Raw genomic sequence first — 13,215 nt, 5'->3', positions numbered from 1 at the left:
ACATGAGATTTCAGTTTGACAGAGGGAAGAAGAATGGGGTGATAACGTGCACGGATGAAAGGATGAAGAGGAAGGGAAATGTGAAGAGGCAGTTGGCAGAAGGAAGAGCGATGAGTGGCCGAGTTAAGAAGACAGAGAGAGAGAGGAGGGGAATGTGTGTTTAGGGGTCAAAAAGGAGGAGTGGAGGGGGTAGAAAAAAAGCGGGGTGGTCCGGTAAAGGGGTGGATAATGGATGTATGGCAGAAAATGGATCTGTAATGTCAGGATAAAAGGTGGAAGTATATGGAAGGTTAAGCAAAAAGATGGAGAAAATGGGGCGACTGGCTTTTTGGACGAATTAATAATGTGGGCCGAATATTAGAAGAGATTAAGGGAGGGATGAAGGATGGGTGGGTGATAAAAGGGATAAAGGTTAAGAGGCAGAGAAAATGGCTGTAGTGGATGGACACATAATGTGTGTATACTTTTAGATGAAATAGATGGGGGTGTAAGCATAGGTCAGATGGGGGAGAAAGTCCACCTTAAAACATGAAAACAGAATTTCCTCCTCGCAACTGTATGTCTTCGCAAAACAGGCAAGTTCCAGTTCCAGTTTACATCCATGTGTTTGAGAACATGAATGCTTCACACACATCTACTCCCCAGCAGCACAAAAGATCTATGCAATCAGCAGAGCTTCAAGATTAGTGTCACTAATTCTGACCAAATGTCTCCCCTTCTGGTTCTGACTTATGACGTTGAATAATGGCCAGAAAAGTGTTTTTGCAGAACATTATGATGCCACAGTGAAGATAATCTTTGATCATCTGGATATATCGTATTACACATTTGTGTTAAATTTTGTCATAATTAGCATATAATAACATGATTTGTGAGACCAAAGGCCACCAAATCAAAGTGGGCATTGTGCCAAATTTGAAGAAATTCCCTTAAAGTGTTCTTGAGATACGTTCATGAGAATAAGGCGACGAGGTCACACTGACCTTGACCTTTGAACACCATAATCCAATCAATTCATCCTTTAGTCCAAGTGGACATTTGTGCCAAATTTGACAACTTTCCCCAGAGCTGCTCTTGAGATTTCATGTTCACAAGAATGAGATGGAAGAGGCCACAGAAACCTTGAACTTTCACCTGCAGCCACCAAAATCTAATCACTTCATTCATTCGTCCAGGTGGACATTCGTGCCAAATTTGAAGAAATGCCCTCAAGGTGTTCCTGAGATATCATGTTCATGAGAATGGGTCAGACCGACAACCAAAATCATAATGCCTCCAGCTTTGGATGTTGCCAGCATGGAAGCATAATAATGTATATAATCATGTCGATGTTTTCTCTATGGGAGATCAACTCTAAAAATTTCTTAAACATGGATTAGACTTATCTGATATCCTTAAAATGTACTACATCTCAAGAATAATTCACAAAAAAATCCTTACTATTTAACTCTCTCCGACAAGACAGCAAATGTTCAATGTTTACTGAAGCTGTCAATGGGAAATAAGAAAAAACAAAGAGTGCACACATTCTTTGAGCTTGCATGTGTAAAAAAAACTCTTTGACCAACCCCCAACTTTATAATCAGCAGAGCAGCACGAGGCACGTATACCGTCTCCTGTTTCTGGGATGATTAAAAGAAACATCTGACGTGTTTTTGGGTGGATTTTTCTACATGAAAGGAATGTAATACCAGAGGAGGGGTGTGAGGTGAAGGAGAGGTGAAGGTTGGGTGAGATGAGACATGGAAATTGGGTGATGAGGAGGAGATGGAGACGGTAGAATGAGGATAGATGGTGAGACAGAGACTGGAGAAGTCGTTGCAGGTCAGACAAAGAGGTGATGAGATCAAAAAAAAAAGAGAAGGTGGATGAAAGGATGCAGGGTGAAGGACGGGTGAAAGTGGTCTTTAAGGATAAAGAGGAAAGGGCAGTGATAATGATCGACTCACAGACGTGAAATTGCTCTCTTAATGCAAAAAATGTCGAGATGAAAGGATAGTGTGAGTGATATGGTGCGATAGTCACTGACAAAGGAAAAGATGCAGTCTGAGAGGACACACGCACTCACACACACAAACAAACATAAATCTACAATCTTATTACTTGTGCATGGTGCTGAGGGTGTGTCCAGGGGGGTTCTGAAGTGGTCCTCCTCACACACACACACCACTGATCCCTCCTCCTCTGCAACACTGTTGGCCGGGCAGGGAAAACACTCCTGCTGCCTGGAGGACATCTTGTAGGAGCCACGAGGACACGCTGAAAAAGAACACACAGAAAAACATTGTACATTAGGTATCTGATTTAATTATTTCTGCTAGGCGTGCATGATCATTTCAGCATTGACACTGTAAAGTGTGCATGTGCAGTAGTCACGATGCAGGACGTACAATGTCAGGTAAGTCATACGGGAGCCACAAGGCTGTAAAGGTAACATCAACTCTCAAGCCACAAACATACTAAGCAGCGGCAACGTGCTGCTCGCTGAAATAATGACATTTTTCTGTGGCCAGGAGGCATGTTCATGTGTTTCAGGCGAAAGAGATTCTAACATAGATCTACATGTCACAAGAGACACAGGACGCTGTTTAGTGAGTGGCTGCAGGTATTCTCTGGCTGCAATACAAACATTTAATTATTCCCAACTTTCTAGTGGCTGCTGCAGCTTTCAAGCTTCACTTTGATGCTGTTAGGTGTGTTTTTGGTGTAACATTAATCTTCAAGAGAAATCTGTCTGATAAACAACCAAAGCACGCATGCTAGTAGTCAACCACAACCTGAAAATGAGCGATGGACAGCACGGGGGCAACTTAAGGGAGCCCACTTATTTTAGGGAATGCATTACCAATATGACTTGTAAGACTTTTGGCTGTCGCCTGGATTGATAGAAAAGTTTTATATGAATACAGTGGTGTCGTGGTGAGTCAACCAGTTTATCAAACTACCTTATTTACCTTACTACCTTAATTTTTCAGCTTTATTGTCATTACTATTATTAGAGCATCCATGCAATTCAGGGCATTGTGCAGTACTTTTGGATGTATGGACAGGTGGGAATACTGTGTGTTAATTGTACTTTGATTGTAAATGTGTGATCGTGTCGTCTGTGTTCTCTTGTCCTAATGTATGGATCCGAGGAGGATACTGTGTGTTAACTGTAGCCTGACTGTATATTTGTACGATCGTGTAGCCTGGGTCTCTTGGTTGTCCAAGACAAATTTCTCCAATAATAGGCAATAAAGGGAAATCTATTCATATGTTCTCCTCACAAAACCAAACCAATAACTCTATTTTCCAAAAAGAGCTTTTCAAGTCATCTGGTGATAATTCCTGTATTTTTTTATATTGCAATATGAATCATTTCAAAAATATATATCACTATGTCATTTTTTTCAATATTGTGCCACCCTAATTTCTGCTTTCTTTGTCTTAACAATGGAAATTCCTTTGAAAGCTAATTATTTCCACGCAGGGGATGAATACACGAATTACACATGGTGCAAAACAACATTTAAACCATGAGATATTTCTGCATAGAGGCTAATGAAAATTATTTAGCTCTTTCAAAAATATATTTAAAGGTTCTTTATATAACTTTTGCATTTTCACTTCTTTGCACAGAAGCTCCAGTCATCTAAACACAGCAGCATTTGAAAGCCAAAGACAAAAAAAGCTCTAATCTCCCTTTCAGTTTATGAGAGAGAAAATTAAGAATGAACAGAGAGGAAAACAGAAAGGAAGTGGTTCCAGGGGGAAGTACAGATGAGATAAAAGATATGATTAGGAGAGAAAAGTAGAGGAGACTTTGGCTAAATCCATCTGACAAACACAATTCTCACATTACGTGTGATCAGTGGCCTTGGCAAATGGCATCAAAGGCTGCTGCTGGATTGAACCAGCTAAGCAAACGAAAATAAGCCAAGGCAATGTGCCGGCACGCATCTGCAGAAGCCCAAAACTTAATTTTGTTGTTGTTTTCAAACTTTATCTACTATTTTTTTCACATATCTCCCACTACAGTGAGTGAACTACTCCATGCGAGAGAGAAACTATGAAAGGTGAGAATGTGGGCGAGGGTGATAAGCACTCATGACCTTACATGTGAGGCAAACAACAATACACACCATACAACAGAAGCTTATCAATGCATGTGTGACAATGGGCGGCGCGTAAACACGCACTCACGAACACACGGAGAATAAAACAGGTTATTTTACACGCTCCCTGTATGCAGTTTCATTTTCCACTTGCCGTGCCTTTGCAGCAGGTGATAATGGGTGTGAAATCAGGCTGCCAGCCACTGCTTGTTGCTCCGCTCTCCTCTCTTCTGAGATTGTACTCTAAACGGCGGGTCTACATTAACAGCTCTGGGAGGCTCGCTCCCTCTGTTCCCCTCGCTCTCCTCTGCTCTCTTTCTATTCTCCTAATACATCTGGCTCTCTCAGCGCTTTCCCGCTCTTCTTCGTCTATTTTGTATTCTACCTCCTTCCTCTCCTTGTCTCTGTTGTCTCATTCCCTCAATTTAAGTCTCTCTCTCCCTCCTCCAATTAAAAACACATAACCTCCAACAGACATCCGTTTCCATGGATTAACTCCGGAGGTTTGAGAGGAAGGGAATGAGCATTTCATTATCATTTTAGTACTCAGTCTGTGGCTTCTTGTTCTGTGTTTTCTGTGGCAGGAACAACAAACTTTGGCCTCACTGATCACAGTGCCTGACGTATTCAGCAAACACTGAGACTACATTAACCAGTGAACACAGGAAGTGCAGGGCTGTGTGATTAAAAAAAAATTATATCATCATAAGGTTCATATCTTTGACCAAAAAACCTAAATCTATTGGTATTAAAACAAATGCTACAAGTCCCATCAGACATTATAAAAAAAGTGAATGGAGTGCAAACTTTTTTTTTTTTTTATATTTAAAATGTATCTATATATATATATAATATTATCATAAAATATAATATAATACACAAGTATATACTGAATTATTGCATTCAGTGTGCGACCTAGGTACTCTGGAGGCTACTGAAAAGCTATACTCTGAAAGTATACTTAGCTGACAGACTGAGGGAACAATTTTTTCTAAATCTTCTGTGTAATGGCAGCAATAAAATATAAGATGGCGTAGACGTAATATTAACTTTTTTTTTTTTTTAGTATATGCAACTTGAAAACTTGTCTCAAGTGTTTTTTATTTTTTTTTTTGACCCACAAATCACTGAGCAACAACTGACTTCTGGTCACAGGACATGAAACTATGTTTCTCTGAATGAAATTTCAGTTTTGCTTGACCCCTCCACCCTTGTCCTCCTTCCGATGCAGACTTTCTCGCATTATACGTGGGTTGCTCTTAGGGACAAAGTATTGCCGCAGATGGGTTTACATTACTTCGGAAGTAACTTTTTTTAAGCCTGGTGCATCTCATAATAGCAACTAAGTAGCACTTTTTAATGTAATGCAGCTTTTAAAATCAGGAATTAAGACCTATGACATTTACAATATCCAAAATCTAAGAAAAAAATCTAGTCCCCCTCATATCATAATATTGATATATAATATATATAGTCCCGAGCCAGGCCCCTAGCCACTGTTTAGCACGTTTTTAAAAAGAATAACAGTTGTTTTCTCAGAATGCATTTTTGTTCCCCTTAGGACTTAGCTGCTTAAATATGTGAAAACACACAATGAAGTGCCCTGATGTGACACAATAAAATAGATGAGTTTGCAAAACAACAAAAAATCCATAATTTTTTTTTTCTGTGTGAGGACACCTCAGAGAGTAATCCCTTGCTTTTGGACACTTACCAAGAACAAAGAGAAGACTGTTTAATGAAAATCCTCCCCCAAGACAAATAATTAAAGCAATTACGAAGATTTATTAAAGGTTCCCCCTGCTGAACATCTCTGATATCAGCAAGCTGGCCAATGAATTGAATAAAATTTTTATTAGCTAATGTTAGCAAGTCAGCCTCCTTATCAAAAACTGTGGCTGCTTCTCTAACTGGAGACCCAGCCGGTCCAGAGGGGGGGGGGAGTGGGGGGGGGGGGGGGGGGAGCACCAGCAGACATATTTGAAATTGTGTGGCACAATTTGAGGCATGAGCAGAGATTTTGAAAGGTCTAACCAGGTTAAAAAAAACAGTAAGAAGAAGTTTTGTGGAGAAAGACCCTGGATCATCTCTCCCTCCCCCTCCTGGCACTGTGTCCACACTAGAATCCAGTCCAATTTATGCCAGAGAGGAGACAACGGCTTGTGTGTGAGAGACCTGTGGAGTACACACAGCAGCAGGTGTATAGACAAAAAATCACCCCACACACACACAAAAGTGCTGTTCCTAAAATGCTTTGTGGCTTATGGACGTTCACAAACAAGGAACAAGCACAATAATGAAGGGAGCCTCTGTTGTCCCACCTCTTTTAATCTCAGCCACTTTTACAAAAACATACAACACGCAAATACGCAAAAAAGGCCTGCCAATCACACACATCGATTAGCGGTTCCCTCGTCAGCCTCTGCCCTGGCTCAGACCCGGCGTGAGTGTGCACATCCAGTGTGTTTTTCTCTGCGCCTGTGTACATGTCTGTATGTCTGCGAGTTTCCGAGACTGTAAAGAAACCTTGTAATCGACTTTCTAATGTCTGGTCATTACACAGAGAAAAGCCTACCGTCGCTTTCAGCCTCCACAGCACAGCCAAGCAAAGGGGGCGACCAAATAACAGACAACACACAACACACAACACACACACACACACACACCACTCACACACACACCCTGGTCAAGCGGCACTGAAAAGTAGACTCCCTTTGTTCCTAAGTTGCCCTGCCCGTGGCTGCCACTATCCTTCCCTCGCCACGCCAAGGACATCAAGCGTTGTGAATAGCAACCGGAATCAAGGCGAAATTATGCATAGATCTATTAAGAGAACAGGAATGGGTTTTGCATTTTCTTTCCCCCCCCTTACCTATCATGTGTTAAAAGCGGGCGAGTCACATTCCCCCCGTGGCTGGCTGCAATTTTTCTGACTTATCTCCTCAATTCAGCGTGGATTACACATTTAGCCAGCCCACCTTGATAACGTGTGTCTAATAGGGATAGGGGTTGTATCAAGAGACAATAAGTGCGGCTCAGATTTTAACAAAAGGAGCTGGCGACGCCCCCCACGCTGCCCATCCAAATTCTCTGCGGCGAAGGGATCATTCGAAAAGGCGCGCCAAAACCAACAGCTGATGCCAGGAAAGGATCATGTCCCAGTCAAAATGGGCCAGTCGGCCACCTGCCAATGGGAGAATCGCTAAAGCGCATCCAAACATTGGAAAAAAAAAGCTTGTAAAGGAAGACCACTCAAAAATCATTAGAGACATGTTTTCTTTTTTTTTTTTCATACCCCCCGTTCCCGTCTTTGCCTTTTTTTTTTTCTTTGCCAAGGTACACAAGTTGAACTGGAAAAATGAGTAGCGTCGGAGAGAAGAAAGGGAGAGGGGGATTGTTAGAGAAATTAGAGAGACAGAAGGAGAGATTTCTGCCAGGGGGACAGCTGGCAAACCAACTGATCAATTTGTCCTATGCGCCAACAGGGTAGCCTCGATTAAACGGAAACACGGCGTCGCAAGTTACACACAGACACACGTATATACAGACATATTTCTTCAAGGTGAAAATAATATAGATTATGCTGCCACGTGTCCCCAAGTTTTCCTAAATAAGGAGGGGGGTTGGGGGGGACAGCGGAGAAGAATGGAAGCAGACCAACTGGTGTGAGAGATAGTTTTATTTAGAAGGAGAACAGACCAGACAGATGGTGTTGTGAGGGACAGAGAGACGGTAGGCCACGTACTGTAAAAAAGAAGGGACATTAAAAACAGGGAAAGGGGAGAATGGACTCCTTCAGCAACCTTGACAGATAGACAGAGGCAGAAAAACAAGATAAGCACCGACGTGCGACGCATACAGATGAGGAGCGCTGAAAGAATCAGTGACAGCGAGCGGGGGAAGACTAAGGTCATCTATAGTGGGAATATATGCAAAACAGTGTTCGGCGGGTGTGGGTACTCGCTGAGAGCCCCTTGTGAGGGGTGGCAAAGGATTGAAAAAAATGAGAAGCCCTTTTTTCGGTATCAATCAAAATCTAATCAAATAAATGAAAGCAAAAACATATCAGGATCAAAATGACGCTCTGAGATAATGCCAACAGATTCATCGTCTAATGAATGAAAAAACTAAAAAAGGCCAAAGAATCCACATTTCAATGCGCTCGCAAAAAAATTACTTAAATAGGGTACTTTAGTGTTTATGGGAGGATTTAATTTATAGTTTGTGGGCCCTTCTCTTTTATTTTTTTTCCCTTCCTTTTCTTTTCCTCTAACCTTAAAAATGCTCATTTAAATAAGTCATGAAGCACTTAATTAACAATAAAATGTGAGCAATGAAATTGTTTTCTTTTTCTTTTTTTTTGCCTCTCTGACAGCGCTGCATTAATTAATATTAAGAACCACTAAAAGAAGGGTTCGCTGTAGACATTTACAACAACAATTCTTAACCTTCACTGAAATGCACATTCCCAAACTTCACTTAGAAAATAAATAAATACAAATTATGCATGGAAAACCTGAAAAAAACAACTTTTTTTGCACATAACCCAAAAAACACACACTGAGACAAAAAAAGACATAGGCCCCCCCTACATTTAATGTACAAATCAGTGAGGATCTGAAAATCATCCTACAACAGGTTTTTTTTTTTTGGTGTGTGATCCCAATGAAACATTCATTATGTCACCAAACAACATGTGTAAAGATGATCGAGAGTAGATAAATGCGGGCCCCCGGCTGAAAACAACCGTCAAAATATATATCTCACGCCCAATATATTCTTAATTTAGATTTTAGAGACCTTGCCCTGAGAGTTTATGACATGGAGAGGTGCGATGCAGCCAAGAAGTCAAAATACTCTGAGCAAGAAATGAAAGCACTGATGCCCTTTTCCAGGTCCAATTTTAACCAACTGGTTCTATTTGGCAGCCTGAAAGTGGGGCAAACGAAGTTGTAAAAACAAGCGCAGTCTGGAAAGAAATCACTGCTGTGGTCAAAAAAAAAGTGTTACAGTGGACAATCAAACTACTGTGACCTGTAAGCTATGTATATTTTAGTTAGCATTATATATGCATATATATTACATCTAATATAATATATTGTTATGATATTCATATATATAAGTTTATATAGTTTTGTTCTCTGAACATGGAGTAAGTGGCCTCTTGTATCAGGTCGGCTTTTATAACATATTGTCCGAGGAGAAACAAATGCAGGAACCCCCCTGTGTCTGAGCTGTACAACTTAAAAAAAAAAAATAATTACCTAAAGCTACTAGTATTTACATTATTTAAAATGGATTACAGCTGCCTATCACAAATGATCAGCCTTCAGTCAGCCCTGTAGCGAGTCCCACACTCGAGTTTTATGATAGAGAAAGTCCAGCCAAACGTTGTGTGCCGTTTTACAAAATTAATCTTTTGCCTTGGCCCCATCTACTCTAAATTTTTCCAAGTGATAAATATGTGGTGCAAAAAAACGTTATATACCAGTTCCAGAAAATGGTCTAATTTTTTGAGTTTTCTTGCTGCACCTGCAAGTCCAGGCTGACTTCAAACTTGCATACATGAGTTTTTTTTCTTGTTTTTTTTAAGATCTGACGTGAGAAAGTTTGATTGTAGCGTTCGCCTCATGTACACATTCCCATAAATGCCAAGATAGGAGGTTTGTGTGGAAAATGGCCCTGGGATGGCCAGTTTTCTGGCATACACCTCATTTTGTAAATGAGGGCCCGCTGTCATTTTTTATACCTAGTATTTTTTTTCAAGTTTTTTTTATTTACTCTGCACTGGGCTTTTTTTGAAGAAATTTCTCAGTTTTTTTTTTTATATTTTTTCATTTTTAGTTTGTATTTTTTGCAGAGGGGATTTACGAGGCCAAATGGAAGGGATTAAAAAAGCGAGAGAAAAAAGAAAATAGTTGGATGGCAATGAAATGAGAGAGATACAAGTAGAACACAGGATGTGATCCCCCAGCGAGGTGGAAATCAATAATTCGGAGAAAAGCTTTAATTCAAGATCAAGTGCCCTCTTGCGTGCTGATGCTGGAATTCTGATTTGCTAATTCTTTCAGCTGGTAGCAAAGCTTTAAACCACATCCACAAAATGAATTTTTCTCGCCCCATTTATCATCCCAAACTGGTTTTTTTTTGAAGGTCCCTCTCCTTCTACACACCACATACACACACACACCACACACACACATTATACACACACACACAAACACACACAACAAACACACACACACACACACACACACACACACACACACACGGCAATAAAAACTCGAGGGGAGACAAGAAGGCCGGGGTTTTGGAGAGAAATGACCCTGATTGGTATGTTTTTTTTTTGGCAACTTGTTTCAGGTTTTTAGGTCAAATTAGACAATTGTGAACTGATGAGGTCCATGGTGCCCAGTATGAGTCCCTGACTAAATATGAACCAATGTTGAAATTGAATTGAACTGGATGGAGCCAGTCCCCCCTTTGAAAACAAAAACCCAGTGCTTGCTAAAGATATTAACTGCAGCCCAAATGTAGAGTAGATTTAGGATATCCTGGAGTTTAGGGAAATGGGCTTGGAGGGTTGCCAGCGTGAATCCCCAGACTTGCAGTAGAAGTGCGAACAATGAATGGAAAATGCTCTCTCTTTCTCAAAACCAACCAAAGCACCCTGGTCAATGCAAGTATACTGCTCGCTCTACTGATCAAGCCAACTGTCAGTGGCAAAGAGTGCCAGAATACATGTATTATGGGAAATACATATGGGATTATTTCAACTTTGATTTTCTGCAAAGCTTTTTAAAAATGGAATGAGAGCAGAATGGACATTTACCTGTTTGCCATGGTCATTTGACGTGCTTAAAGCAAAATGGTAACTTTTTGCTATGTTGCTAAGTTAGGTATGCATGTCACCTGACATATTTACCTTACGTTACAAACCCTTAAACTGTCACAAACTTACTTATTTTAACCCAAACTAAACTAAACTGAACCTTAAACTAAACCGCAACTGTTTCAAAACATTAACCATGTGCTAATGTGTATCACCATGGAGACAGCAATGTGTCTTAGACGGTAAGCTAGAGGGTGCCTTGAGCGTTGGTACTGCATGCTAAGGGGGTGTGACAAAGTTTGACGACCTGGGAATGAAAATGGGTTTAAAAAATTACTTAAGACCTATTTAAGAGCATGAATTACAAAACTAACAGCAGAAATCCTTTTTTATCCCTCAATGACAACTCCAAGTCTGCGTACAAACAGTGCACTACTGATTTAAAAAAACAGTTTCGTCATCAGGCTTTGGTCTTCTAGTACTCTAGGCTGACATTAAGTGACTGATGAGAAAACGCAGTTTTGTGACACTTTCCACGGTCTGCTTTTTGAAAACAACAATTTTCTCCTGCGCTACACGTAGTGTCATAACCTGTCTGTGCGTCTAGCTGCTCTGAAGGTATGACCAAGCCCTGAATTACAGCAGAAATCCCTGTTATCAGCTCAAAGTAAAGACCTCATTCAAGTCTACCCACTGACTGGCTGCTGCCTTACACTGTAATCGGGGAGAAAGCTCTGAGCCATGCCATTCAGGTCAATGCTTTGCTTTATCATTTTATTCTCTGTTCTGCCCTGGTTACCACAGACTGACATCACACAGAGAACACAGGAGGATAACTAGCGAACAATGCCATCAGAGGTATTAATGTCAGCGGTGCTGTGTACGGGCTTTACGCCGAAGACAAGTCTAATTCTGCCAATGCTGAGTGTAGCACGTATGCACAGTGACAGATGTGCACACACACAGAAAAACACACAGTGACACACTTGTATGAATGTAAACAGCTACAGATCCATTCACTGGATTTCTCACACACAGAACATTTAACAATACCAGAGTGGTTACATCACAAAACGGACCCAACAAAGAGCTGCTGTGTTACATCACAGCACTGAAGTGCCAAGTCTGTACTGTTTGTATCAGACAGAAGGTGCACAAGGGAACAGGCAGGCAACAACCCCATACAGACAAACACAAATACACCTGAAACCAGGAGAGGATCAAACACACATGTACTTACACTCAAACATATAGACATACATCGAACAAATCCAGAAACAAAAACAGGCAAACAAACCAAGGACAAAGGCAATCAAAATACTGCACAACACATCATTAGTGTTGTCGGTATTTGGCCATAAATGAAAGTGTTGATGATTTGATGTTGATGATTCAGAATTTTGACCTGATGATGGCCCCAGTGAAAAAGTCATGGGGTCAACAAGAAGCTCACAATTGATCCTGAGCAGAATAATAATGTCTAAACCAAATGCCATCACAATCCATCCAATGGTTGCATGTAAACATTTCAAATGTCAAGACCTCAAATGTCAACCTCATGGTGGCGCTACAGCAAAAAGTCAGGGGATCATCAAAGTCAGGAGGATAAATCCTCTTGAGATCATGAATGTCTGTACAAAATGTAATGTGCAATCCAATAGTTGTTATGATATTTTGCTGCTAGCATGGCTAAAAATATTTTGTAAAGGTAGCTAGGTAGGTTTATCACTGACCATCATTCCTGTCTGTAAGAGGCTGTTCCAGGCTGATTTATTTTTAAAGCTACAGTGATGATCCTGCTATCCTATGAAACTAGGACACCTGAGGAATCCAGTGGTGTCGACCATGTAATGCTAGCTTCAGTTAAGGGGCGGAACAACACAACACTTAGGTTAAATTTTGGTGATGGAAAAATGCCATGGCCATTTCACAGGGGTCCTTTGACCTTTGACTTCAAGATATCTGAGTAAAAATGGGCTCTCTGGGTACCCATGAGTCTTCCCTTTATAGACATGCCAGCTTTCTTCATCAATCATCAATCATCCCATGCAGATTTTTGCTGTCATTTGACTTCTAATCAGAACAATGTGGTAAGAATTGCTTTACCCTGTCAATGTGGAATAAAGGAACTGAAAACATGTGATTAAACAATACTATTAATCACGATTGACTACAGAAATTCTGCAATTAATCGCAATTTAAAAAACTATTTGACAGCCCTAATTGTTACTTCATGTTTATGGCACAAAATAAATACAAAAGATACAGTATGTCTTATGCACTGCA

The 13,215-nt window shown here is 40.6% G+C and overlaps 1 protein-coding gene across 1 annotated transcript in view; it reads right to left on the bottom strand.

Moving 5' to 3' along the window:
• The window catches only part of LOC121957491 (ephrin type-A receptor 7), a 192,229-nt gene that overhangs the window by 70,531 nt on the left and 108,483 nt on the right, over window positions 1-13,215 (bottom strand). The window contains exon 4 of the mRNA XM_042506084.1: window positions 2,104-2,259. Within this exon, the coding sequence (XP_042362018.1) occupies window positions 2,104-2,259 (156 nt within the window). The remainder of the gene's footprint in view (window positions 1-2,103; window positions 2,260-13,215) is intronic.

The sequence above is a fragment of the Plectropomus leopardus genome, chromosome 18, assembly GCF_008729295.1.
Source record: "Plectropomus leopardus isolate mb chromosome 18, YSFRI_Pleo_2.0, whole genome shotgun sequence".
Classification (NCBI taxonomy): Eukaryota; Metazoa; Chordata; class Actinopteri; order Perciformes; family Serranidae; genus Plectropomus; species Plectropomus leopardus.
The sequence above is the reverse complement of the archived record's forward strand: the minus strand, read 5'-3'. Positions and strand labels throughout refer to the sequence as shown.